This window comes from Myxine glutinosa, chromosome 6, assembly GCF_964187855.1.
Source record: "Myxine glutinosa chromosome 6, kmMyxGlut1.1, whole genome shotgun sequence".
NCBI lineage: Eukaryota > Metazoa > Chordata > Myxini > Myxiniformes > Myxinidae > Myxine > Myxine glutinosa.
Window position 1 is genome coordinate 155582947 of NC_136266.1, and position 26355 is coordinate 155609301.

General features: G+C 44.6%; 1 protein-coding gene across 5 annotated transcripts in view; it reads right to left on the reverse strand.

Moving 5' to 3' along the window:
* UPB1 (beta-ureidopropionase 1) overlaps positions 1-26355 on the reverse strand; it is an 85739-nt gene that overhangs the window by 12354 nt on the left and 47030 nt on the right. For 3 of the 5 annotated variants that reach the window (XM_068118811.2, XM_078780812.1, XM_068118810.2), the window contains exons 5-8: positions 18667-18828; positions 18187-18356; positions 11950-12031; positions 3424-3466 (exon numbers count right to left, since the gene is read on the reverse strand). In XM_068118811.2, coding sequence (XP_067974912.2) covers positions 3424-3466; positions 11950-12031; positions 18187-18356; positions 18667-18828 — 457 coding nt within the window. The remainder of the gene's footprint in view (positions 1-3423; positions 3467-11949; positions 12032-18186; positions 18357-18666; positions 18829-26355) is intronic. The other 2 variants (XR_010984775.2, XR_010984774.2) reach the window with 1 other exon arrangement.

Sequence of the window (26355 nt, forward strand, 5' to 3'; positions counted from 1 at the left end):
TGTAAAGTATGGCGATTCTATGTGCAACGATGTAGACGCAGTACTGCGCACAAACAGGCAAACAGACTACAAATCGGTCAGAGACCGAGGAGTTGCCGGAATGTACTTTTTTTTTTCAGGGGTGTTGGTTAGAAGGGAATCGGATAATCTTTGACAGTTATTAGTAAAAAAAAAACATTTTTTGACCTTGAGTTTGACCTTTCAAGGTCACTCAAGGTCAAAGGTCATGGTGCCAAATGAAAATCTCTTGTACTTTTAGAGTTATAGTGGTCTGAAATATATTTTAAATGAAAACTCGACCCCCCTGATTTCACGTTTTGGGTGACCTTTTTTTTTTTTGTATACAAGATCGAGGCTCGTGAAAGAGCGAACATTAATCACACAGAAAGACAAACCGACACATAAAACATATAACATCGGGAGCGGTAGACAAGATGGGGAGAGAGGGGGAAGGACACAAACACAACATTTGAGAGCAGGGACCGAGAGACATGGAGACATCGAGAGACCTGAGAGAGGGCGAGGGCTTTGGGGGGGGGGGGGGCATGGGAAGGGGGCGGTGGGAGAGGTATAAAACATATGGACACTGCAAGGACTTCTCGGAAAGAAGTTGGAATTTCAAACAAGGTGGATCTGGGGTGAATTAGCGGGGGTAGAAAAGATCAAGGTTTTGGATGGGGGAAGATAAGAGATGGTGGTGAACAGCTGTTTTAAAGACCTGGAGGGAGGAGTGGGATTGAAGGGAGTGAGGGAGTTTGTTCCAGAGGCGGGAGAAAAGAGGAATGAAAGAGTGAAGGTGAGCAGAGAGCCGAGATTTCGGCAGTTTAACCATAAGAGCGTTGCTGGCAGATCTTGTGCGACCTGTAGGAATATTTGGGGGACAGAGCACAGAGAGAGCTGAGGGTGCAAGGCCGGAGAGGAGTCGCTAGAAGACAGAAAGACCACCTACCTGCCTGCGTTGAGTGAGTGAAAGGCCCTCGGAGTTAGCTTCATCGCGGGAGATTCCAATGATTCTGAAAGCTTTGGTTTCAACAGCGTGAAGCTGAGCTAGGTGTGAGGCATGAGCACCGGCCCATAGGGTAGAAAAGTATTCCATTGAGCTGCGGATGAAAGCCTTGTATGTGGTGAGGAGCTCAGGTGTGCCGAGGAAGGACTTCGCACGACGGAGGATGCCCAGTCGGCGACTGGCTTTGGAGGCCAGCTTGCAAATGTGGTTTTCCCAGGAAAGATCCTGGCAGATAGTGAGACCCAAAAGCTTGAGCGACAGAACTTCTTGGAGAGGATTGTTGAGAAAGTAGATGGGAGGGTTGTCCAGTCGGTCTTTTCGGAGAGACATAGTCAGAGTGTACGATTTGTCAGGATTGAAAGACATGTTCCACTTGTTTGACCAGTCTGTGATTTTGTCCAGGTCTTCAGAGAGTGAGGAGGCTGCAGACTGCCGATCTGAGGGAAGAGGAATGGAGCGGCAGAGAGTGGAGTCATCAGCAAAGAGATAGAGAGGATTTTCCAGAGAGTCGGAGAGATCATTGATAAAGACCAGAAAAAGCACAGGGCCCAGAACACTGCCTTGGGGAACTCCAGCCTGAACAGGAAGGGGGAGATGAGAGAAATCCATTCAGGGCCACACGTTGACTACGACCAGAGAGGAAGTCCACAAGCCATGCGTGGAGATTTCCATGGATACCAAAGGAGGAGAGTTTGGTGAGCAGAGCGGGGTGCCAGACCGTGTCGAAGGCACATGATATGTCGAGGGAGACAGCTCTAATTTCCTGTTTGGCATTGAGGACCTCCATCCATTGTTGAGACAGCAGAAGCAGCATGTCCAGAGTAGAGTGACCTGGTCTGAAACCAAATTGATGATCAGAGATCAAGCCATTGGAGAAGAGGAAGGATTTGATATCCGAAGCAATGATGGATTCCATGACTTTGCTGATAATTGGGAGCAGGCTGATTGGTCTGTAGTTGCTAGGATCTGTTTTTGCACCTTTTTTGTGCAAAGCGGTGATGTTGGCTGATTTCCAAGATGCTGGCAGTTGACCTTGAGCAAAAGAGAGGGTGAAACGAACAGAGAGAGGGTGAGATAGAGCAGCAGAGCAGGATTTTAGGACCCGTGGTCTGATGCCGTCTGGTCCAGTTGCAGAATCAGAGTCGAGGCTTGACAAAAACATCTCCACCTTGTCAGGAGAGAAGGACACAGAGTCCAGGAGCAGCAGGGTACGACTGGGTATGGTGGGTACAGAGAGAGATGGGTTTGGGACACAAGATTTTGAGGCAAACACAGAGTTGAGGCATTCGGCTTTGTCACGTGCGGAGTCAGCTGTGTAGCCATTTGAGGTAAGGGAGGGGATAGAGGGGGAACAAACACCAGAAACGGATTTGACCAGACGCCACCAGGATTTGGAAGAGGGAGACAGATAAGAGAGTTCGGTCTTGAGAATGGAGAGATATTGTTTCCTGGCTCTCCTGAGGGTGGACACACACTTGTTTCGGGCTTTGTGAAAGGAAATGAGATTTCCTTCCGTTGGATTTGCTTTCCAGGAGACGAAGGCAAGTTGTTTCTGGGCAACAGCCTCACCACAAGATTCCGTGTACCATGGACGGGAGGAAGGGTATGACAACTGAAGACGAGATGGGATAAATCTGTGCATGAGAGAGAGCAATTTACTTTGGAAGAATTCCCAGGATGAGTTGATGTCAGAGGTGGTAGAGATGGGAGACCAGTCCAGATGATTGATGGCTGCTTGAAGACCGTGCCAGTTGGCCTGAGTGAAATGCCAGACTCGTCGACGCTGAGCAGGCTCCCTGAGGATGGTCAGAGAGATGTCCACTTTAACAAGGACATGATCAGATGATCCGATTGGAGCAGAAGAAGAGCAGCAGACATTTGCAGGGAAGTTTGTCATAACCAAATCTAGAAGAGAGATACTCCGTTGACTGAGATCCGGGTCGGGAAATTGACAGATTGTGTCAGTCCCAGTGAGTCGCAGAAGTCCTTTGCTGAGGAGCCATGGCTGGTGAGAGAGGTACCCACACCCAGCCAGCTGGCATGATGACAGTTGAAATCACCACATATGAGGAAGAGAGAGTTGGTATGAGTAGATAGAAGTTGGTCCATATTATCAGACAGCGAGATGTCGATGGAGTCATCACTGTTTGGTGGACGGTACAACACACATATGAACAAAAGGTGGGAGCAGAGAGGAAGCCGTAGCCAGAGGTACTCCTGGGGGTGAGGTGGAGAGAGGGCAGTGCAAGGAGAGTGAGGAAGAGAGTTTTTGATAAAGATAGCAACCCCGCCTCCAGGACGAGGCTCAGGTCTATCATTTCAAGAATTGTCATGAAAAATTGCCATAAGATTTCAATTTTCCTGCTATACGTGTCTCGAAAGGAAATGATGCAGCAGCTAAATCATCGCAGACTCACCTTTGCCACCATCTCCAGAAGTGAACTCATTTGGATAATATTCCTGAAATCAAGCATATAAAACAACCATTCAGAAGTTAGAATGGCACAAAATGAAATTGCCTCAAATTATATCAGCCATAGCACAACATAATTAAATGAAATGCAAACGTCTAAGCATATTTTAATGATGAAATAATGTACAAATACTGGAGTGCATATCTAGCACAAACCAAACAATTTGTTTTGCCTTTCCTGATTATTATTTTTCTCTTGAGGTTTTGAACCAAATTTATTTTGCTTTCTCAGTCGTTCCCAAGCTGCAAATTAATTTTAAATCACAAGTAAAACAAAATTAGTATCAACATGCAATGTAAACTCGTATAAATATGACAATAATATCCAAATGTATGTTTTGGCAGAAAGATGTTCCTTGATTTAAAATGTGATGAAAATTGTTTTTCAAAAACTGCTTAGTGTGTGTGTTTTTAGGGTTTTTTTTTGCAGTTTTCAATGTGTGATGAAATTTCAGCAATTGCTGAAAATCTATTGATAAAATGGTGACATGGTCAGTACAGATATTCTCAAATAGCAAATACCACCAGCCACTTCTCTGACGGGAATACTAATCATGATATAGGTGGGAGAGATAGAGGGGGGGAGGGAGAGAGGAGGGAGGGGAAACGAGGAAGGGGAACGGAGGAGGAGAGCGACACCTCACAATACATTTCTTTACATTCTGGGAGGTAGGGGTCCGAGGAGGGTGGTGGGAGCGAAAGAAAGAGAGGGGGGAGAAAGGGGAAGGGAGAGAGGGAGGGGGATGAGGGTGGAGAGAGGGGGCAAGAGAGAGGGAGAGAGGAGGAGATCATGGAAGGGGGAGAGTGGGGGAGGAGCTAGAGCAAGAAAGGGGGTGGAGTGAGGAAGGAAGGGAGGGTGGGAAAATGCCTCAAAATTGAGTGGAAACTTTACAAAGAGTAATTGAAGTAAAATATGATAATATTTTTCCAATTTTCTCTTGAACTCATAATTCACATGTCCCATTGCTTTACTCATTGTAATCCTGTTATATTAATTGTTATTTTAATTTGACCTTTCATTTAATTTATTTTGCCGAACTAACTCCAGAGATTTGCCCACGGAGAACCCAGCCGCGACCACCTTCACGGTGAACCCGTTATTTTCGTTGCACTCAATGAAGTTAAAATTTCAGCACATTCCTTAATCTTTTCATCACTCAACATAATTGTCTGAACAGAAGAAAAAGTTAGGTTTAATGCTTTGGCAATTTTGTAAATATGGAGATGGGGGGATCACAGCATTACTTGTTTAAAAAAAAAAATCCGCACATATGCTTAGTTATAAGAATCATTAGGTTCTTCAAATTTTCATATTTTACTCCAGATTTCGACACTTCATTAGTCCACATGCTTCGATCCTTAAATCTGAAGACAGATTTTGATTATATACTTTAATTAGTCCATGAGAGTACATCGTGGTTCCAAGGCAAGGCATTTTTGAGCAGGCCAGAACAGATGGCAGCTTTATACCCCTGTGAGAATAGGATGTGAGGACCCCTGACAAAGGACAAGCCTGTTTATGGTTTTTCATGATGAGCGCCCTGTTAATTATCTGAAAAAGGGGTGTTTAAATTCAACCAAATACCCAGTTTTCATTCATGCGCTCCCTTGGAGTTATACTCGTATAAATACAGAGGTTCGAGCCGCAAGGTTTCATGGTTTTGGAGTTATGGAATTGACACATACACAACACACACACACACATAGACACACACACACACACACACACACACACACAGCCACAACACACAGACACACGCATTTATTATTACAAATTATTCTAACTGAGAAAGTAATCAATTGAGATTTTTGGAGGAAAATATCTGGATTTGACAACGTAACATGTATTTGACAAAACTGATCATAAATCCTCTCCTCGACTCCAATTTATCATCATAATGAGCCCCTACCTACCTACCCCTGACAATTTAGCTGTTATTTTCCCCAATGTATTTGTCTAATATAGCTGGTAGGATAGCCAAGAGCTATGCTCATTTGCCTTGACGTGGTCCAGCTCGGGTTCAAATCTCAGCCCAGCTATAAATGTTTATAGTGGTGTTTCATATGCAGGGAGATTCACCAATGTGCAAGCCGTCCATCGGGTAGATGTTCAGCTATCCGACAGACCGAATGGACACATCAGCAGGCATTCGTTACCTCCGTCACTGAAGGTGGACGGAGGTTATTTTTTCACCCCTGTCTGTTTGTTACTTGCGAAGATCGAAGATTTTTCAAGTATCTTTGTTGGTCTTGTGCGTTATTCTGTCTGTATGTCAGTTGCCTACAGGTCACAATTTTCAACCAATCTTCACAAAACTTCACTAAATGATAGAGTTTGTCAAAAGCAAGAAGCCTATTGTTTTGGGGTCAAAAGGTCAATAGGTCAACATAGGCCAAAGGTAACCAACTGTCAAATTTCTAAAACCCTCAATTTTCATCCGATTGACTTGGAAATTTGAAGAGGATTTGCATATCTGGTCACTGAATTCAACCACCAAGTATTTTTGAGGTCAACATAAGCCAAATTTCTAAAATCCTCAATTTTCATCTGATTGACTTGAAATTTTAAGATGATTTGTATACCAGGTCCCTGAATTCCACCACCAATTTATTTTTGAGGTCATCCTGGGCCAACAACTTATTTTTGGGATTTCGCAAGCATCGTGCTATGCACGACATATTCCTTTTTTTTTTGTGGGAGCGGAGGGGAAGACGCACCCAGTTGATATAATGGATATTTTTATGTAAAGTGCAACACCACTACCAGGATGGGGTTTCGTCCTATCGTATCAAATCGGAGGCATTCCCTATTGTTAGGCGTTCATTTCTGCATCTGTTTCTCAAGGCCATATAAATTAATAGTCCAGTTGCCAGGACATGAAACCCGGAAATTGTCAGTACTATAAGGTTTTTTGGTGGATTAGTAATGGTTAAGGGGTATATATGACAGAACCACCTCTTGCCACTGCAGCAACTTTAGGGAATTTCTGTTATTTGCATAAATCCAAGATGGCCACCGCCGACCTTGGTTCAAATAGAAAATCAGCAATAACCTTTGATAGAATCAAGCTAGAAGGATGATTTTTGTACCTACACATAGGTTTTCACACATGGCGGATGCAATGAAAGTGTCAAAAAATTTTTTTTGATGTTGCTAGACAACCATAATCCAAGATGGCCACTGTTTTGATGTGGCTAAATAGCTAATCGGCCATAACTTTTGATATAATCATGCTAGAAGGTTGATTTTGGTATCTACCCATATGTTTTCTCATATGGCAGAGGCAATGGAAGGCTCAAATTATGGTTTTCATGTTGCTAGGCCCATGCTAGTCAACTCAAATCCAAGACGGTCGCAATTGACACTTGGTAGGAATCAGATTTAAAAACACGAAAACAATATGACAACCAATATGTTTATTACATTTTTTAATAATAACCTTGTTGGGTCCACGAACACATATTAATTACAATAAAATAATTCACAACATCTCAATAAACCATTTTAAACACACAACCTTGCACTCCCACTGTCAACTATACTTATACATCAATCATCTTTGTACATATCAGGGTACATTTGTATCTGTAACAATGCGCTAATGTGTAGCACACCGCACGTCTTTCTAAAACTAGCACATCATGTCATCTTGAGTATATATGTCTCGGACTCGAGAGGACCAAGGCCATGTTCCACTAGCCCTATATCGTTGTCATCATTGGTGTCATCCTCTTCTTCACCATTCGTCGTGGCATCTTCCTCGTGTTTCGTCATTGGGTTATGGCACTCATCTATTGAACCCTCACAATGACAGTAGGTTGTGCAGGACAGGCCTGCCCCGAAGCAGCTGCAGTTCGCTTGTGTGCAAGCATTTCCTGTGGCTTTGCACTGACAGCTTATGACTTTCATTAACTCAGGAGGTGCTGGTGGTCCCTTGGCGAATACTGGAGACGGTATGCTGTTGAGAATCTCCCAACCGAAGTTAGTTATACAGAGCGAAGGGGCGTTCTGCTTGTCTGCTGCTTTCCATAGTATCGTTTGGTGGTGCAATCTGAGCATATGAAGGAGCAAGTTTTCATCTGTGGGAGGGAGGGATTTCACTAGGGGTGGCTTACCCTTCTTCTTTGTGTAGATGGCATGTCGGGCGGCGTTCATGCTGGTGCATTTTAGATGAACATATAGTACAGCGAAGAACCCTTGACCCGTTTTCAGCAGGTCTTCATGTGTAGCCGTCTCCTCTCTGATGACAGAGTGGAGCCCTGGAAAGTCTCCTTCTTGGAGTTTGCTGAGGGTGGTGATCTTTCCCTTGTTGAAGGAATACAACACTGTGTCACACCCTGTCACCGCATGCATTCCAAGGAGCTGGAGGCTCTTACATCCGAGAGCAGTTGCAATTTGGTTGATTTGGTTGAGCAACACCCTCCCGTCCCACTTCTCCATCTGCACCAAAGCAGTGATCCCCAGCTTCCAAACCCAGAATATCAGAATGATGAAAACGTTTGTGTAATCACTGATTATGCGAATCACCCTTTCCCTTTATGAACAGCCTGAAGCATGTAGCTGACCATCAACACATCTGCCTCATCATGGCTGAACGGTCCTTCCTCCTCTCCAACCATCAGAACATCCACGCCCAGTGTGTATGTGCAAAGTAGACATGAGAGAAGTTTTTTGTTAGCCTTGCTATTGAGGATGACTTCCCGCTTAGGAAGAGGAGACATGAGTGTGAGGTTGTAAGCACCAGCACCAGCACCACCAGCACGGCGTGACCTTTCATGATCCTTAGCCGACATATTGCCATAGCGGTCAAAGATCACTTTGGCATTCCACTGTAGGGCTGCAGTCTGGTCCCCATGCTTGTAGCTACTGTAGATACTGTACCACCACAGGGCCAGACGATGTGGTACAGTAGCTGGCCTGCATCAACAATCACTTCTGTGACAGGGTGTGACACAGTGTCGTATCCCTTCAACAAGGGAAAGATCACTGCCCTCAGTAAACTCCAAGAAGGAGACTTTCCAGGGCTCCACTCTGTCATCGGAGAGGAGACGGCTACACATGAAGACCTGCTGAAAACGGGTCAAGAGTTCTTCGCTGTACTATATGGTCATCCAAAATGCACCAGCATGAACGCCGCCCGACATGCCATCTACACAAAGAAGAAGGGTAAGCCACCCCTAGTGAAATCCCTCCCTCCCACAGATGAAAACTTGCTCCTTCATATGCTGAGATCGCACCATCAAACGGTCCTATGGAAAGCCAGCAGACAAGCAGAACGCCCCTTCGCTCTGTATAACTAACTTCGGTTGGGAGATTCTCAACAGCATACCGTCTCCAGTAATTGCCAAGGGACCACCAGCACCTCCTGAGTTAATGAAAGTCATAAGCTGTCAGTGCAAAGCCACAGGAAATGCTTGCACACAAGCGAACTGCAGCTGCTTCGGGGCAGGCCTGTCCTGCACAACCTACTGTCATTGTGAGGGTTCAATAGATGAGTGCCATAACCCAATGACGAAACACGAGGAAGATGGCACGATGAATGGTGAAGAAGAGGATGACACCAATGATGACAACGATATAGGGCTAGTGGAACATGGCCTTGGTCCTCTCGAGTACTAGACATATATATACTCAAGATGACATGATGTGCTAGTTTTAGAAAGACGTGCGGTGTGCTACATATTAGCGCATTGTTACAGATACAAATGTACCCTGATATGTACAAAGATGATTGATGTATAAGTATAGTTGATAGTGGGAGTGCAAGGTTGTGTGTTTAAAATGGTTTATTGAGATGTTGTGAATTATTTTATTGTAATTAATATGTGTTCGTGGACCCAACAAGGTTATTATTAAAAAATGTAATAAACATTTTGGTTGTCATATTGTTTTCGTGTTTCTAAATCTGATTCCTACCAAGTGTCAATTGTGACCATCTAATCTTGGATTTGAGTTGACTTGCAAGGGCCTAGCAACATGAAAACCATAATTTGAGCCTTCCATTGCCTCTGCCATATGGGAAAACCTATGGGTAGATCCCAAAATCAACCTTCTAGCATGATTCTATCAAAAGTTATGGCCGATTAGCTATTTAGCCACATCAAAACAGTGGCCATCTTGGATTATGGTTGTCTAGCAACATCAAAAACTTTTTTTGACACTTTCATTGCATCCGCCATGTGTGAAAACCAATGTGTAGGTACCAAATCATCCTTCTGGCTTGATTCGATCAAAAGTTATTGCTGATTTTGTATTTGAACCAAAGTCGGTGGTGGCCATCTTGGATTCATGCAAATAACGGAAATTCCCCAAAGTTGCTGCAGCGGCAAGAGGTGGTTCTGTCATATATACCCCTTAACCATTACTAATCCACCAAAAAACCTTATAGTACTGACAATTTCCGGGTTCACATGGGGTTTATCATTGGTGGCAACTGGACTATAAGGGAAATGAGAACAAGTGTGACACCATTCTCTCATATAACCAATTACATGTTTAATTACAACTCAAATAACTACTGCCATGTGAATGAATTCTATTTTCACAAACCACAATATAAAAGCATAAAGTTAAAAACAATTACACATGTAACAAACATATTGTAGTTAAAAGTGGATTTGTTCATTAGTTTGTGACAGAGACTTCTGATCATTATTTATTGAATGTTAAATATATTTCTTCCTCAATTAGATTTAGAGATTGGAAAAAACAAAACGATCTGATCAGGATGAGTCAACCCTTGTTCCAGATTGTTCCGGAATTATATGTACAAACCTAGTCATCGGTTGAAAATTGCATCAATTAAGGAGCCAACTGGTTGGTATTGTTCCGAAAATTACTTGGGTTAGTTATTTATTATAGGATTATTTATTATCGGTTATTTATTATAGGTATATTATAGGATTATCGTGTGATCGGATGAGAGAGACCTCTCCACATGAGATAGAGAAGCTGGCTATAAAAGGCAGTGGTGCTCACACCCTAGACGGAGATGCAGAGAAGCTACGGAGTGAGACTGAGAGAGAGAGAGAGAGAGAGACTTTTGACTTTTATGTCCTTTTATTACAAAAGTATAAAATGAAGATTTTTTACAGTCAAAACAAAATAAACAAAACAGTTACATGCAATTTTACCATCGGGGAAGTCAAAACCAACAAACCGTTAAGCTACCAAAAAAACACAGAAGGATATTTAATAAAGACTAGAGAGAAAGCACCAAATGACCCTCAGATATTTCACAAAAATCCTTTACACACCACATTCTTTCAAAAAGTTCAAGTTGGCTGGAAAGCGAGTAACAGTAAAAATCAAGTTTTATCCGGCTTTTGCAAAAAGCTCTGAACATTGCTTCAGTATCTGTACTGTACAAGTCATTCTTTATCTTTCATTTTCTGGTTTTGTAAATTGCCAATTTTGCTTGGGAAATGAAAAAGTTTGCAAGAATTGTTGCTTGGATGTTTAAGGGGCCACCTGGACCTAAAATGAAGATTGGAAAATTGAAATCAATGGAAAAACGTGCAAATAGCACTTTCAAGAAAACAAAAAGAGGAGTTAAACGACTGCATTGAATATACGCATGGGGCAAGGTTTCTCTCTGTCCACAAAAGGGACACTGATCACTTGTCACCTGTGAAAAGCGGTGAATGAGAGAGACAGAGAGAGACAGAGACAGAGAGAGAGAGAGAGAGAGAGAGAGAGAGATCACGGTGAGCACACACATGGGACCCCAGGTAGACGCCACAGTGGAGAGACACAGAGAGATGCCCAGCTTGCCAGACAAGATGTGTCGAACAGGTGGAGAGTGGTCTGCAAGGCAAAAACTAGTCTCAAGGCGAGCCTGCTGTAAAACACAATTGGTGTTTCTGCCTAGCCTGAGTCGTGCCTCCCAGGGACGCTTCATCAGGGAAGACCACACACATACCTACACCCCACACCAATGATTGCTCTCTGGTTTGTCCGGTGTTCCGATCTGAGTCTGCCTGCATTAAGGATAGTGTAAGAATTGCCATGGAAACCAATACCGTCCAGGTTAAGTACGCCAATTTGGTTTCCCTGCCATTTTTATTGACGTTCGCTTCCTGTGCCCCATCTCTCTTCTTTATTAAACGTGTTCCATTTAAAGTGAGTTTATAGTATGTTGAGTCATTGGTCATCCTCAGCATAATCAAATTCCACTCTGAACCGCACACGCACGTACTAAAACCGCCGTGCGGATAAATTAATTAATACGTGCACACCGCACCCTGAACCATCTCATCTCTGCGGGGCAACTCAAATTGGCGTCTTGGCAGTTTACCTTCAGCGGTCTCACATCACCCATCAGGGAGACAGAATGTCTCCTCTATAATGCAGACGAAACAATCCATTACAGTATGAAGGAAAGCTATGGAAAGCTAAAGCTGTCTCGATAACTCGATCAGACTCAAGTAAACAAAAGCAAAACTGCAGTTTGAGAGTGCCAGGTCTCACCGTGCCCACACGATTGATGGCGCAGGTAAAATAGTGATTGGCAATCGCCGCATTTCGTGCCTCGATGGGCCACAACGGCTCACTGCGCACAGAGTGGGCAAAAGATAAAAAATCAGGAAAGGAAGAATGATGAAAGGAAATTCAAGTCAGGTCAGTCTCTTGACTGCCACTGGTAACATGTAACCCAGTGCTACTTGCCGCATGGTCAGGCAGTCGGCGACTAAACTGGCTACCCTCACTGGCTCGCCAGTGGGGAGGGTGACTGTGACACCCCGCAGGACTAAAAACAATACATGTCAAAGGGCGGATGAGCTCCCTCTGGGAGCCTCTGGGAGTAAGGAGATGGTGTCTCCAAAAAAAACACTCATCCGGTTGGACCGGTTCCTTAGGTAGTAGGTTGAAGGCAGCAACCGTTCAGAGTGGTACTACCGTTCGGACTTAGGAGCGTTAAAGTGGTGCCGGAACCATCTTACGCTCTCCATGTCAGGATTGCTGAATTTTCTTTCTGTCTCACTCAAACTACAGCTACCGGGCGAGCTTCAATCTCTTTCTCACAAACAAACATCATACATTTTTCATCACACACTTTTCTTCTTCTCTTCTATTTAAGGCCTGGCCTCGATGAGGGCTACATAGTCCGTGCCTGGAGCCTCCAACATTAAAAAGAAAAAAAGAAAAAAGATATTTTTTCAAAAACGGCATACATTAACCCTTTTCCCCGAAATGCGTGATTTCAAAAAATAATGAAATAAAAGATGCGTTCTTAAAAATATTCCCAATATTTTCACTATTTTATTAGTTACCCTGGCAGATTACAACTTATTTTGAAGCTTATGACATAGAATACAATGGTTTGGAATATAGAATACGATACAACATAGAATACAATGGAATGACAATGGCTTTACAATAACTAGAAAATATTTGGGAGACCTGCTAAATTAAAGTTAGCCAGGGGTTTTCACCCCCGAATTAAATAATTTTGCGGTATTTATATACTAGACGCCCACAAAAATATATTTACACAACAGAAATGCCCCAAAACATAAATTTAATCCCAAAGACACATCTTTACGCAGTCTATATCTTTTTTAAATGGTCATTTTATTCCGAACAGGTGTAAACTTACGAGGGGTCAAAAATGTCCCTATTTTCAAAGAAAATTAGGAAAATCGTGAAAATGTGCCGTTGATATGTCCTCTCAATTGTTGAAAACTTAATACTCAATATCTATGACATTTTCCTTTACTGCCATCTGAACGTAGCAGAGGAGACCCTGAAAGATGCAATGGGAGTATAAAAAGGGTCCAATGGATTAAAAAAGGTCTTTAAGGGAGGGCGTTTGTGAAGAGATTCGTTACATTCAATATCTTAAGTAGAGGTTCAGTTCACATGATGAAATGCAGAGTCTCTGCGTTGACAATCATCCTACTAAAAGATGCAATTTGGTGTCTGTCTGATGATTTTGACTGCAATACATTTGGTCGTTACTTATCCAATCTCAACCAAACTTGACAGGAGGACTAAGGGTCACACAATGGAGGTTGTAGCGAATTCCTTTGCCTCCTTCCCCAAGGATACAACAGATAAATCACAGTTGGTGGAATTACTGACAAAGAACATACAGATTCCAGCAAAGCTGCCTAATCGTGAAGCCAAAACATGATGGACCAGCACTCATACAGGCAATTGGAAAACCAGAGAAGGCCAAGACATTTGGTGACCTGAGTGGGGTGTTCTGCAGAAATATCTTCAATCGCTTTGGTCCAGTGTACCCAAGGATTGATGCACTGTTTGATCGCTGCCATGAAGCGTCCATAAATGGGGCACGTGTGCACAAGATGCGGGGAATATTAGACCCATCAGGTGAGTCAGCTCCAAAAATATAAAACTACCCTCAAACTGGAAGTCATTCGTCTGTTCATCTGCCAACAAGGCTGGCTTAGCTGCATTTCTATTAGCAGCATTAGCAGAGAAAGCTGAGGAGCTGCCCGAGGAATGAACATGAGCTAGTACTTGGTGGAGGTTTTGAAAACATTTTAGATGTCTGGCCACCTGAAATCCACACATGAAGAAGCGGATACCCGGATGATTCTGCATGCAGATGATGCCTGCGAGAATGGGTACGAACGGGTTGTCATCCAAATGCAGAGATACTAACGTGCTGGTTTTAGCGCTTGGTTTTAGGAGCAAGTTGTCACCGCAAATTAAATGTGCACAGGAGCAGCCAGTAAAAGAGAGTACATACGAGTGCATGAAATCAGTCTTCCTGATGAAATTGTAAAAAAAAAAATATCATTGCATGTCATGCTATGGCAGGTTGTGATTCAGTGAGCCAATTTCCAGGAAAGGGGAAGAAAACAGCCTGGAAAGTATTTATGCAGGAACTAGAGACATAGAATATGCTAGGGTGTAAAGAGTTAACCACAGATGTGATCGCAGGGGCTGAAAAGTTTGCCTGCAGTTTGTACTTGAAGGACTGCGACCATCAGTGAGACACGTCAAAATATTTTTGTCTAGGCCTGGTGTTGGCTTAGCGGTTAGGGCGCAGGCTTGGGATCCTTTGGATCCTGATGCTCGAATCCCGGTCGATCGCTGAATTAACGCCAAGAGGGTTGACTCGGCCTGTCATCCTTCCGAGGTCAGCAAATTGAGTACCAGCTTGCTGGGATGAATGATCCCGGTGTGTACCCCGGTTTAGAATAGGTACACCGTATCCCTGCACATTGTAAGAGGTGACTAAGGGTTGGTGTCAGGAAGGGTATCTGGCCATAAAAACATTGCCTCAAACAGGGAACCATGATTGTCATGGGGCCCGCAAGGCTAACCCCCGCTCTAGCAGGGAAAATGGCCTTAAAACGATCATTCATTCATTCTAGGGAAAGAAGACCCTTGATGTCCTTCCCCCAACAAAAGATGCTTTGGATAAACACGTTGCGCGTGCCAATTACCAATGCTTGGTGTGGAAGGAGGCATTGGCCCCAGTGGCAGATGTGCCCAGGACCAGCCAGCTGTGGATGGATCATCGAGAATGGAACATTGAAACGAGGGCTGATGAGGCCAGTCCGAATTCCAAACACATGCGAAGAGCTAGTGAGCTGCTCATGTAAGTCTGGTTGTGGCAAGAGATGTGGCTGTATTAACGCAGGACGGAAAATGTATGTACAAAAGCTGGTGGTTGCCAGGGCTCCTGTAACAATGTAATAGATTATGATGACGATGATGATGATGGTGAATAAATGCCATGGTGTATTTATAAAGCCCTAACAAACTAATTATATACATCACAAGGCATTGTAATCCTGTGAAATGGCACAGGCCCTCTTTAAGGACCCCAGACCCTTTTTTCATTTCCATCTGTACTCACATTGCATCTTTTTAGAGTTCTCTTTATTAATTTCAGAGGCAGTAAAGGAAAATGTCGTAGATACATGGATACGTAGTATTAAGTATTCAACAATTGAGAGGACATATCAACGGCACATTTTCACGATTTTCCTGATTTTTTGAAAATAGGGACATTTTTGACCCCTTGTAACTTTACACCTGTTCGGAATAAAATGACCATTTATTTTTAAAGAAACTGCCTAGAGATTTTTAGTTGGCGTACAATTTTTGTTTTGGGGCATTTCTGTTGTGTAAATATATTTTTGTGGGTGCTTATTATAAAAAATACCCTAAAATTATAAAATTTGACCTTTGACCCCTGGCTAACTCTAATTTATCAGAAGTCCCAAATATTTCTATCTATTGTAAAGCCAATGTCATGAGCCTCAAAATAACGAATAAAATAAGGAACATGTTGGGAATATTATTTAAGAACGCATCATTTTATTTCGTTATTGTTTAAAATCACGCATTTATGGGAAAAGGGTTAATCTATGCCCTTTTTGGAAAAATCTCAGCCGGCATCCACCCTGGTCAAATGCAAGGACTCCGTGCCCGAACAAACTATCGTGGATGCCAGCTTGTAACAAGAAGATATTTTAAAATCCTTTTTGAGGCCCTCTTTTTAGGTTTTGTCTCTGTACTAACTGACTTTCTAATATTAAAGTTTTTTGTCGCTAACAAACAGTTCAAATTAGTCCTGACTTATTCAATAATGACACTTTAAAAAAAGGACAGGCTGTGACTGCTGGCCATGTTTGGAGGAAGTACTGGCAGTGTAAGTATGCAGCCTACCAGCTTCCTAAGTATTCCATCAGGTTATACAATCTATATAATAATAGCGTAAGGACTCGACTTTGTTATCCCTTTTACGCCGCACCCAGTGACCCGATGCCCACGGCACTAATGGATTTTCGATCTACGAACCGCGCTCTTTGTTTATCACGTACAGCCATACTCGAAAAATCTGAATTCGCCGACGTTGGGGCCCAAAAGCATCCGATTAACTGCCGATACGACGCCATCTTACGACGCCATCGTATTGGCGTCTGCTGGGCGAAGGCGAAGCAAGCCGTCCGCTGATTGGACAGTCGAGTGGTGTGAACATGGGTGGTGTGAACCAAATGGTCTTTTTATTCCCTTGAACATTTTAAATTAGGATATATAAGGAAACGTCTTTATCGTCATTTTAATAAAGTTAAATGGAGTGACGTTGCGATACTCGGGGTGCGTTGCATAAATCCTCGTAACTCAGAGAGGTGTAGCAGGTGGCGAGACGTAAGGAAGCTTAAAGATAACGAGCTGAAAACAGACGAACGATATGTCAATCTCTTTCTACACCGAACGGCAATAAAAGTATGAGAGCGGGAAGGCATGGCCTGAGCACTTCGAGCAGAGAGGACCGATTGGACTTAACTTAAAGAGAAAAAATTGGAGCTTAACAGAAGAAGAAGATCCCATGAGCGCTCCCCTATGCCATCCATAATGGTACACTCTATCCATACACCACATCCTCCCTTCCGTGGATGTTCCACGGGTTTCGGCTAGTTAACCAAGAAAATCGGCATTCTAATGTGAAACAGACTCTTTAAAATACAATTGACGTTTTATACTCAATCAGAAGACCAACCGATTAAAGCAGTGAGGAGATTGGCAGGTGAAAATTAATTCGTGGAAAGTTGAATGAAGTTAAGAGGAGAAAGATAACTGGAAACACCAAGCAGTCTGTGCAACTTTCAAATTCTTGCTCATTAGCCCACCCAGTGCACAACAGCCGGCGGGGTTTTGTAATCACGTTGTGTGTGTGTGTGTGTGTGTGTGTGTGTGTGTGTGTGTGTGTGTGTGTGTGTGTGTGTGTGTGTGTGTGTGTGTGTGTGTGTGTGTGTGTGTGTGTGTGTGTGTGTGTGTCCGGGCCGTGACTTTTTTACCATTTGAGTTTTGTCATCAAATTTCCAACATAACTTTATTTTGAGAATATGGAATATGGAGAAGGCAAATTAATAATTTGGTCAAAAGGCCAAAGGTCGACGTCACATAAAATCGTCAATTTACATCGGATTGACCTGAAATTTAAAGAATTTGCATATTGGTTCAGAATTGGTTCACCAATCAAAAGCTAGAAGCTGGTTGTTTTGTTTTGTTTTTAGATCAAAAGGTCAAAGGTTGCATTAATTGTCCAAATTATTAAAGTTGCATTAAAGGTCAAGGTCACTAATTTCACGCAATTGCCCTGAAATTTAAAAAATTTGCCTATCGGGCCATTGAACTGGTTCACCAATCAAAAGCTAGAAGCTGGTTGTTTTTTTTTTAAATATCAAAAGGTCAAAGGTCATGGTTGCGTTAATTGACCAAATTATTAAAGTTGCGTAAAAGATCAAGGTCACTAATTTCACCCAATTGCCCTGAAATTTAAAGAATTTGCCTATCGGGCCATTGAATTGGTTCACTAATCAAAACGTAGGAGTCAACTGGTTTTTTTTTTAGATCAAAAGGTCAAAGGTCGAGGTTCATAAAATCAGCAATTTTCGTCCAATTGACCTGCAATTTAAAGAATTTGCATATCGGGTCACTGAATTGGTTCACCAATCAAAAGGTAGGAGTCAATTGTATTTTTTTTTTAGATCAAAAGCTCAAAGGTCAATTTGCATAAAATCATCAATTTTCATTAAAAAAAAACAAAAAACTGTTTTCCTTATATGGAGCATACGGAAGAAGAAGAAGACGTCTAAACACAAACGGGCAAGGACGAGCTTTGCATTTTCAGATGCTTTCTAGTATTTATATTGGAGTTGGAGACGCGACACCGACAGACAATCCCGCCCCACGAAGCGCATCAATTGTAATACCTACCTGAGTAGGCCGACAGTAGCGGATGGGTTGAACACGACCTCAGCTCCATTCAGAGCATATGCCAGCCAGTTTAGTGGATGGTGGCGCCCATAACAAATGTTCACAGCGATTCGACCAAACTCAGTCTTGAACACCTTGTGTCCCGTATTTCCTTCCATGTAGTAAGTTGACTAGAAAAAGGGAAAAATTTGCTTTTCTCTGCATTACAAGTTATAAATGACTGACATCATATGACAAAGACAATTTGCCTTTACTATAGCTTGTGTTACACTCCAACTGCAGTAATTGAACGGATATTGGGAAATGCTGACCTTTAAACATAGACATCTGTCGTTTGTAAATAATTTATTGCGATCCACTCTGCATTCGAAGACAACAAAGGGATAAACAGATGTCGGCCTATATGTAGCTGTTGCACTTGCAACTGAGACGACCATGAAAACACCAGGGAAGTATTACAGAAGAGATGTAGCGTCTCACTTCATTAAAGTCTCCGACCCGAGGAATGTGGTTCTTTCGCGTTTTTCCGAGCACAGCGCCAGAGTTGTCGATCACCACGGCGGTGTTCCACAACGTGTCACCATGGCGACTATCACGCTCCAGGATGGGAGATACCACCACCATGTTGTGGTCAGATGCGAGCTGCAGGAAACAGTGGCAGCAACAGCTATCAAACAATCTTTAAAATATTCCCTGTACACAAATGGGTTCCAATAAAAGAGGAGAGCCATTGGAACAACCTCTATGTGGGACAACAGCTCTGATAAGTTGCTAATCTGTGGGGTACATGGAAGGTATGTCAGATTTTAATCCTTTGAGTCAAATTCAGCACTCACGTGGTGAGCCCAACAACAACGCAAAACTTGTTTTAAACTTATTAAGCAATAAGAATAACTATTAAGTTTATATTATTGTGTTGTTGTTAGTTTTGTACCACTTCTCATCCTGTTGGCAATGGTTATCCCCCCCCCCCCCCCCCCCCCCCCCCCGCGAGGGGAAACATGTGACATTGCGGCGATAGTCTATCACTGTGGCATCTTTCTGGACTAGACAAGAAATGCAAACAAGGCCGGTTTTTAACAATCTACCTTCTCATTGGAAGAAACAAAAACTAAATAATTCAATAAATAAAGCCAAGCAATAATTGACAAAGGACTTTTGTTTGGCAAATATCAAAATGAAGCCAGAACACGTGTAGGCTGATCAATAGTAATCAAGGGCAATTAGGCATAATCTATAAGCAACATTAACAATGCGCAGTCATAGATGACTGAAAAAGCAATAACGCCTAATCGTTCACTTAGCTGCACGGAAATGATGTCAAGGATGTAAAACAAATAATTTACACCAGGAATTGGTTTGATTTGTCAATAACATCAATCTAAATGCAAGATATCCAAAAACTGCTTCAAACCTCACATTAGGCATTCGTTATAATAAAGCAGAGGTGGTATTGGACTAATTTACCTTGAAAGGTACATTAACAAGTGTTTTTGTTGTTACATCATCTTAGGCTTGATCATGGTGGAGCTAGGCATATGAATGAATGAATGAATGATCGTTTTAAGGCCATTTTCATGAATGAATGAATGAATGATCGTTTTAAGGCCATTTTCCCCGCTAGAGTGGGGGTTAGCCTTGCGGGCCCCATGACCTCATGGTTCCCTGTTTGAGGCAATGTTTTTATGGCCGGATGCCCTTCCTGACGCCAACCCTTAGTCGCCTCTTATGATGCGCAGGGATACGGTGTACCTATTCTAGATCAGGGTACACACCGGGATCATTCATCCCAGCAAGCTGGTACTCAATTTGCCGACCTCAGAAGGATGACAGGCTGAGTCAACCCCCCTGGTGTTAATTCAGTGATCGACCGGGATTCGAACTCTGGATCCGAGGATCCCAAGCCGGCACCCTAACCGCTAAGCCAACACCAGGCTTATCATAGGCATATGCAAGGCAAATACATTATGAGACAACATTGTACTTTGATACAAATTACAAGGACATTAGAAAACTAGAACGGCACTCTGTAGAGAGCGTACCTCCGCCAAGCTTAACAGTTTACGTTTTGTATCCACTGATAGGCCGGATCTGCATCTACATCATTCGTCCTTTCAAAATGCTAAAATCGAATACGCCTGGTATTGGCTTAACGGTCAAGGTGACTTGCTGGCTTAAGATCTTAGGGCACAGCCGTTCTCCCAGCGATGATGTAATCAGCAGCCACAGGGTGCATACAAAATAGTGCAAAAACCAAAATCGAATCAACTTATTATTGTAACCCACCCATCTCGTCCACCAAGTTTTGTCAGAATCCATCCACAACTTTTTGAGATTCCATGCTATATATAGGTGTTAGCCCTATCAGTCAATGGTGAAAAATTGCTTAAAACATTCAGTCAATTCGAATCCCGGTCGATCGCTGAATTTACGCCAGGGGGGTTGACTCAGCCTGTCATCCTTCCGAGGTCGGCAAATTGAGTACCAGCTTGCTGGGATGAATGATCCCCGTGTGTACCCCGATTTAGAATAGGTACACCGTATCCTTGCGTATCGTAAGAGGCGACTAAGGGTTGGCGTCAGGAAGGGCATCCGGCCATAAAAACATTGCCTCAAACAGGGAACCATGATTGTCATGGGGCCCGCAAGGCTAACCCCCGCTCAAGCGGGGAAAATGGCCTTAAAAAGGATCATTCATTCTCTGATCCGGATCCAGATTGTCACCAAAATGGCAAATCAATTAGTCCTCGTCACACACTTAACTTCTCCACCAAGTTTCTTCTGAATCCATCCATAGCTTTTTGAGATCGAGTTATCCTGCTCACAGACAGACAAACAAACAGACAGACAGGGGATAAAACATAACCTCCAAATATCCACCTTCGGTAGTGGAGGTAACTACGATTATGCCTAACCGCTAAGCCAACATGTCAGGCAGAGTCAACCCCCTGGCGTCAATTCAGCGATCAATCGGGATTCGAACCCAGGATCCTAGGCATCCCAAACCGGCACCTTAACCGCTAAGCCAACACCAGGCTCAGTGGAAGTAACTAGAAATGGGAATTTCTTTCCGTTGACATGCTGGAAGAAACATGTCCCCATTGGAACCAATAATTTCCAGATTTCACAAGGACGAATGGTGAAGTGAAGTAAAGAATGATATTTAATTGTAAACACAAAATATGGTTATTCAAAGCGAAGTTTAAAAACAACATGCCGTTTATAACCCCATCATCCTTTAAAAAAAAACAGATTCAAAACATGATCTATCTATCTTCGTTACCGCCATAAACTTTTTGTAACTCAACCAATTTTCTTGCTAGTTTCAGTGTTTCCCCCCTCCCCTTTCCTATCTTCCTGGTCATTCATTCCCTTGATGTTTGTCCCACTCTCAGTTCAACCTTGCTCTTCCATGAGCCTCACTTCTGCAAAGAAGAAGAAGAAAAAATTGCGGTTAGCTGCAAATGTTGACATGATGAATAAATTGCAGGGTTGACCTGGTAGTCATGTTCTCATGTGAATACCTGGTCATGATGCAAGGAACCAAGATTCAAATCCCATATACCATGTGTGTTTGTCCATTGTCTGCGAATTTACTTGTAATTCATGTGAAAGCACAGTGATGTCTACTGATGTCCCCGTCGAGAAACTTCTGCCTTATTACTCTTCATGGGATGTGGAGTGGACAAAATGCTTCAATCTAAGAACAAGTACCTTATATGTTGTAGATAAAAAGACAACATACAGTCACGTGAAAAAGTAAGTACACCCCATGTAAAGTTTTGAATTTTTCAACATATTTCAACATAGAGCTATTTGATCTTCATTTCAACAATATTGATAGATAAAGGTGATACAATATAACAAATACAGTATCATGAAACATTTACATTTTGTAGTCCATTGTATCTATCTATAATTCCACTAATCTCTGTGTGTATGTTTGTTTGTTTGTCTGTGACCGCTGTTTCTCGACAACCACGGGTCCGATATACTTTAAACTTGCCAGGTATATTGCTGGGGACCAGAGGATGTGCCTTTTCAAGGTTTCATATTAATCGGACAAGTAGTTACCGAGCTATGTCCAAAAAACGATTCAACCAATCAGAGAGCAGCGAGCTATCACGTGTGCCGAACGTGCCGAACAGACTCTGCCTCAGACGGCACATTTGAGAGCGTATTCATTTATTTCACGTTGGCAAACTATGTTGGCGTTAAACTATGTTTTAAAACTAATTAAAACTAATTTGCGATTCTTTCGCTTTCCTGCGCGTTTGTGCACGCTATGGCGATTTCTTTACCAAACTCCGCAAGCCGTTCGCTTTGGACCAAACCATTTCATGTAAATAGAGGGGGGGGATTGTCACCGTACTCGCAAGCCGTTCGCTTTGGACCAAACCATTTCATGTAAATAGAGGGGGGGGATATAATTTTAGATATATATATAGTACGGGCATGCCCTAGTAATTTAAATAAACATAAATGCAAATTTCGCATGTGGAAAAAGTAAGTACACCCCTACATTTATCACTACTTCAAATACCTAAAATTAGAATCAGGTGCACCAGCTCAGGTGCAAATGCTTAGAACATCGTTAGAGAGGATCTTGGAGGAACCTGTCTTATTTAAACCTCAGACATTCAGTTTGGTTTGCTCTTTGTTGTTGAAGTGTGCGGCGTCACCATGCCTAGATTAAAAGAGCTCTCTGAGGCCTTCAGAAAGAAGGTTATAGATGCCTACGACTCTGGGAAGGGATTTAAAAAGATCTCCAAACAATTTGAAATCAATCATTCGACTGTCCGGAAGATCATCTACAAGTGGAGAAGATTCCAAACAACTGCCAACTTGTTCAGGCCAGGCCGAACCAGCAAGTTCAGCCCGAGAGCAGACCGCAAGATGCTGAAAGAAGTCTCGAAGAACCCCAGAATGTCATCAGGAGAACTACAGGTAGCTCTTGCCACTGTTGATGTCAAAGTGCACCAGTCTACCATTAGAAAGAGGCTGAACAAATTTGATCTACATGGGAGGTGTGCCAGGAGGAAACCTTTGCTGTCCAGAAAGAACATCAGGGCAAGACTAAAGTTTGCCAATGAACACCGAGGCAAAGACCAGTACTTCTGGAACAATGTGCTCTGAACAGATGAGTCAAAGGTAGAGCTATTTGGCCACAGCACCAGAAGACATGTTTGGCGAAAACCAAAGGCAGCATTTGACAACAAGAACCTGATACCAACTGCAAAGCATGGTGGTGGAAATATTATGGTTTGGGGCAGCTTTACTGCATCAGGGCCTGGGCAGCTAACCATCATAGATTCCACTATGAATTCTTCAATGTACCAGAGGGTGCTTAAGGTTAATGTGAGGCCATCTGTCAGAAAGTTTAAGCTCAACCGAAGGTGGACGTTGCAACATGACAATGACCATAAACATACCAGTAAATCCACCAAGGAATGGCTGAAAAGAAAGAAATGGAGGGTTCTGGAATGGCCAAGTCAAAGTCCGGATCTAAATCCAATCGAGATGTTGTGGGGGGATTTGAAACGAGCTGTGCTTGCAAGAAACCCCTCAAACATCGCACAGCTGAAGAAATTCTGCATGGAGGAGTGGGCAAAAATTTCTCCCAGTCGATGTCAGAGACTGGTAGACAGTTATAAGAAACGCCTACTTGAGGTTGTTTCTGCCAAAGGGGGCAACAGCACCTAATAGAGCCAAGGGTGTACTTACTTTTTCCACATGCGAAATTTGCATTTATGTTTATTTAAATTATACTATGGACAACAAAATGTAAATGTTTCATGATATTTGTTATATTACATCACCTTTATCTGTCAATATTGTTGAAATGAAGATCAAATAGCTGAATGTTGAAATATGTTGAAAAAGTCAAAACTTTACATGGGGTGTACTTACTTTTTCACGTGACTGTAAATGTAATGAGTAAACGAATAAAACCCCAAAATCAGAGGAACTTTCATGTTGTCCAGTCCGTAGCTGGTTAAGACCAGCCATGGACGAATAGCTGAAACAGTTTTACTCCCAAGGCGAGCAGCTGAGTATATGGCGGTAATTTTGGCATGCGCAGGAATGATGGGATGCTGGGGTTCGGCGGGCAACACTTTCAATGGTCGTTCGTGACCGCCAGCGTGCCGGTGGCATTGCTCGGTGCGGACTTCCTATGTGCGAATGGGTTGCTGGTCGACGTAAAGCACAAACGGCTCATCCAGGCCGAAACCTTTAGCTCGCTCGCTTGTTCGCTGAGCAGCTCGTTGAGCGGCTCACTGAGCGGCTCACCGAGCGGCTTGCCAAGCGGCTTGCTGGAGGGTTCCGTCCCGGCGAGTTTAGTTTGCACGCTTCCGGCAGCGGACGACTTTACCCGCCTCCTCGCTAGTTTCCCGGCCCTCACGCGGCCCACCTTTTCAGCGGTGGCCGTTAAACACGGGGTGGAGCATCACATCCCCATGGTCGGGCCGCCGGTCTATGGCCGGGCACGCCGACTCGAGCCCACGAAGCTCGCCGTGGCGAAAGCGGAGTTCGCCACGCTGGAGCGGCTGGGGATCGTACGGCGCTCCAACAGCGCTTGGGCTTCCCCGCTGCACATCGTGCCGAAGCCCGGCGGGGGATGGCGGCCGTGCGGGGACTACCGCTGGCTCAACGATGCCACCACCCCCGACCGCTACCCGGTCCCGCACATTCAGGACTTTTCCGCCCGGTTGGCAAACACGACCGTGTTTTTGAAGGTGGACCTCATCCGGGGCTACCATCAGGTCCCCGTCCAACCGGTCGACGTCCCGAAGACGGCCGTCATCACCCCTTTCGGCCTCTTCGAATTTCTGAGGATGCCCTTCGGGTTGAAGAATGCGGCTCAGGCGTTCCAGCGGCTTATGGATAGCGTATTGCGTGACTTACCTTTCCTGTTCGTCGACCTGGACGACATCCTAGTCGTGAGCGCATCCCGGGAAGACCACCTGCTCCACCTCTGCACGCTGTTCGAACGCCTGGGCCAGCATGGCCTAATCATCAACCCTGCCAAGTGCCGTTTCGGTGTCACCACCATCGACTTCTTGGGGCACCGCATCACCGAGCACGGGGCCGTCCCGTTACCGGCCAAGGTGGAGGCGGTCAGGGATTTCCCGCGGCCCCGCACGGTCAAGGGGCTCCAGGAGGTCCTGGGCATGGTGAAATTTTACCACCGCTTCGTGCCCCACGTCGCCCAGCTCCTCCGCCCCTTGCACGAGGCCCTCCGGGGCAAGCCGGGCAAAGGTGACATCGCATGGTCGGAGCCGATGGCCGCGGCATTCGTGGACGCAAAGCTGGCTCTGGCCGACGGCACCATGCTGGCGCACCCGGCGCCTGATGCACCGATCGCCCTCACCACCGACGCGTCGGATTACGCGGTGGGCGTGGTGCACGAGCAATGGGTGCGTGGTGCTTGGCAACTGCTGGCGTTTTTCAGCCGGCAGCTTCGCCCGCACGAACGCCGGTGCAGCACCTTCGACCGTGAGTTGCTCGGACTCCACCTGGTGGTCCGACACTTCCGCCATCTGCTGGAGGGCCGCCCGTTCATGGCCTTCGTTGACCACAAGCCCCTTGTGTTCGCGATGGCCAAGGTCGCCGAGCCATGGTCGGCACGGCAGCAGCGCCACCTCTCTGCCGTGTCCGAGTACACGACGGCCATCCGTCACGTGGCGGGTAAGGACAACCCGGTGGCGGATTGCCTTTCCCGGTCCGTTGTGCACGCGGTCCACCTCGGGGTCGACTATGCCCGGATGGCGGAGGCCCAGACCGCCGACCCCGGCGTCCTGGCCTTGCGGACCGCCGTCACGGGCCTCCGCGTCACCGAGGTGCCGTTCGACGTCGCGGGCATGGCCCTCCTATGCGACGTCTCCCTCAGCCGGCCTCGCCCCATCGTGCCCGCTGGCTGGCAGCGCCCGGTGTTCGACGCCATCCACGGCCTGTCCCACCCTGGCGCGAGGGCATCCCAGAAACTCGTCGGGGCAAAGTTCGTCTGGCATGGCCTCCGGAAGGACGTCCGTGACTGGGCCAGGACGTGCCTCGCGTGCCAGCGCGCAAAGGTCCACCGCCACACTCAGGCACCTTTGGCCCCGTTCACGGTGCCGAGCGGCGGTTCGACCACGTGCACGTCGACTTGGTGGGACCTCTGCCCCCCTC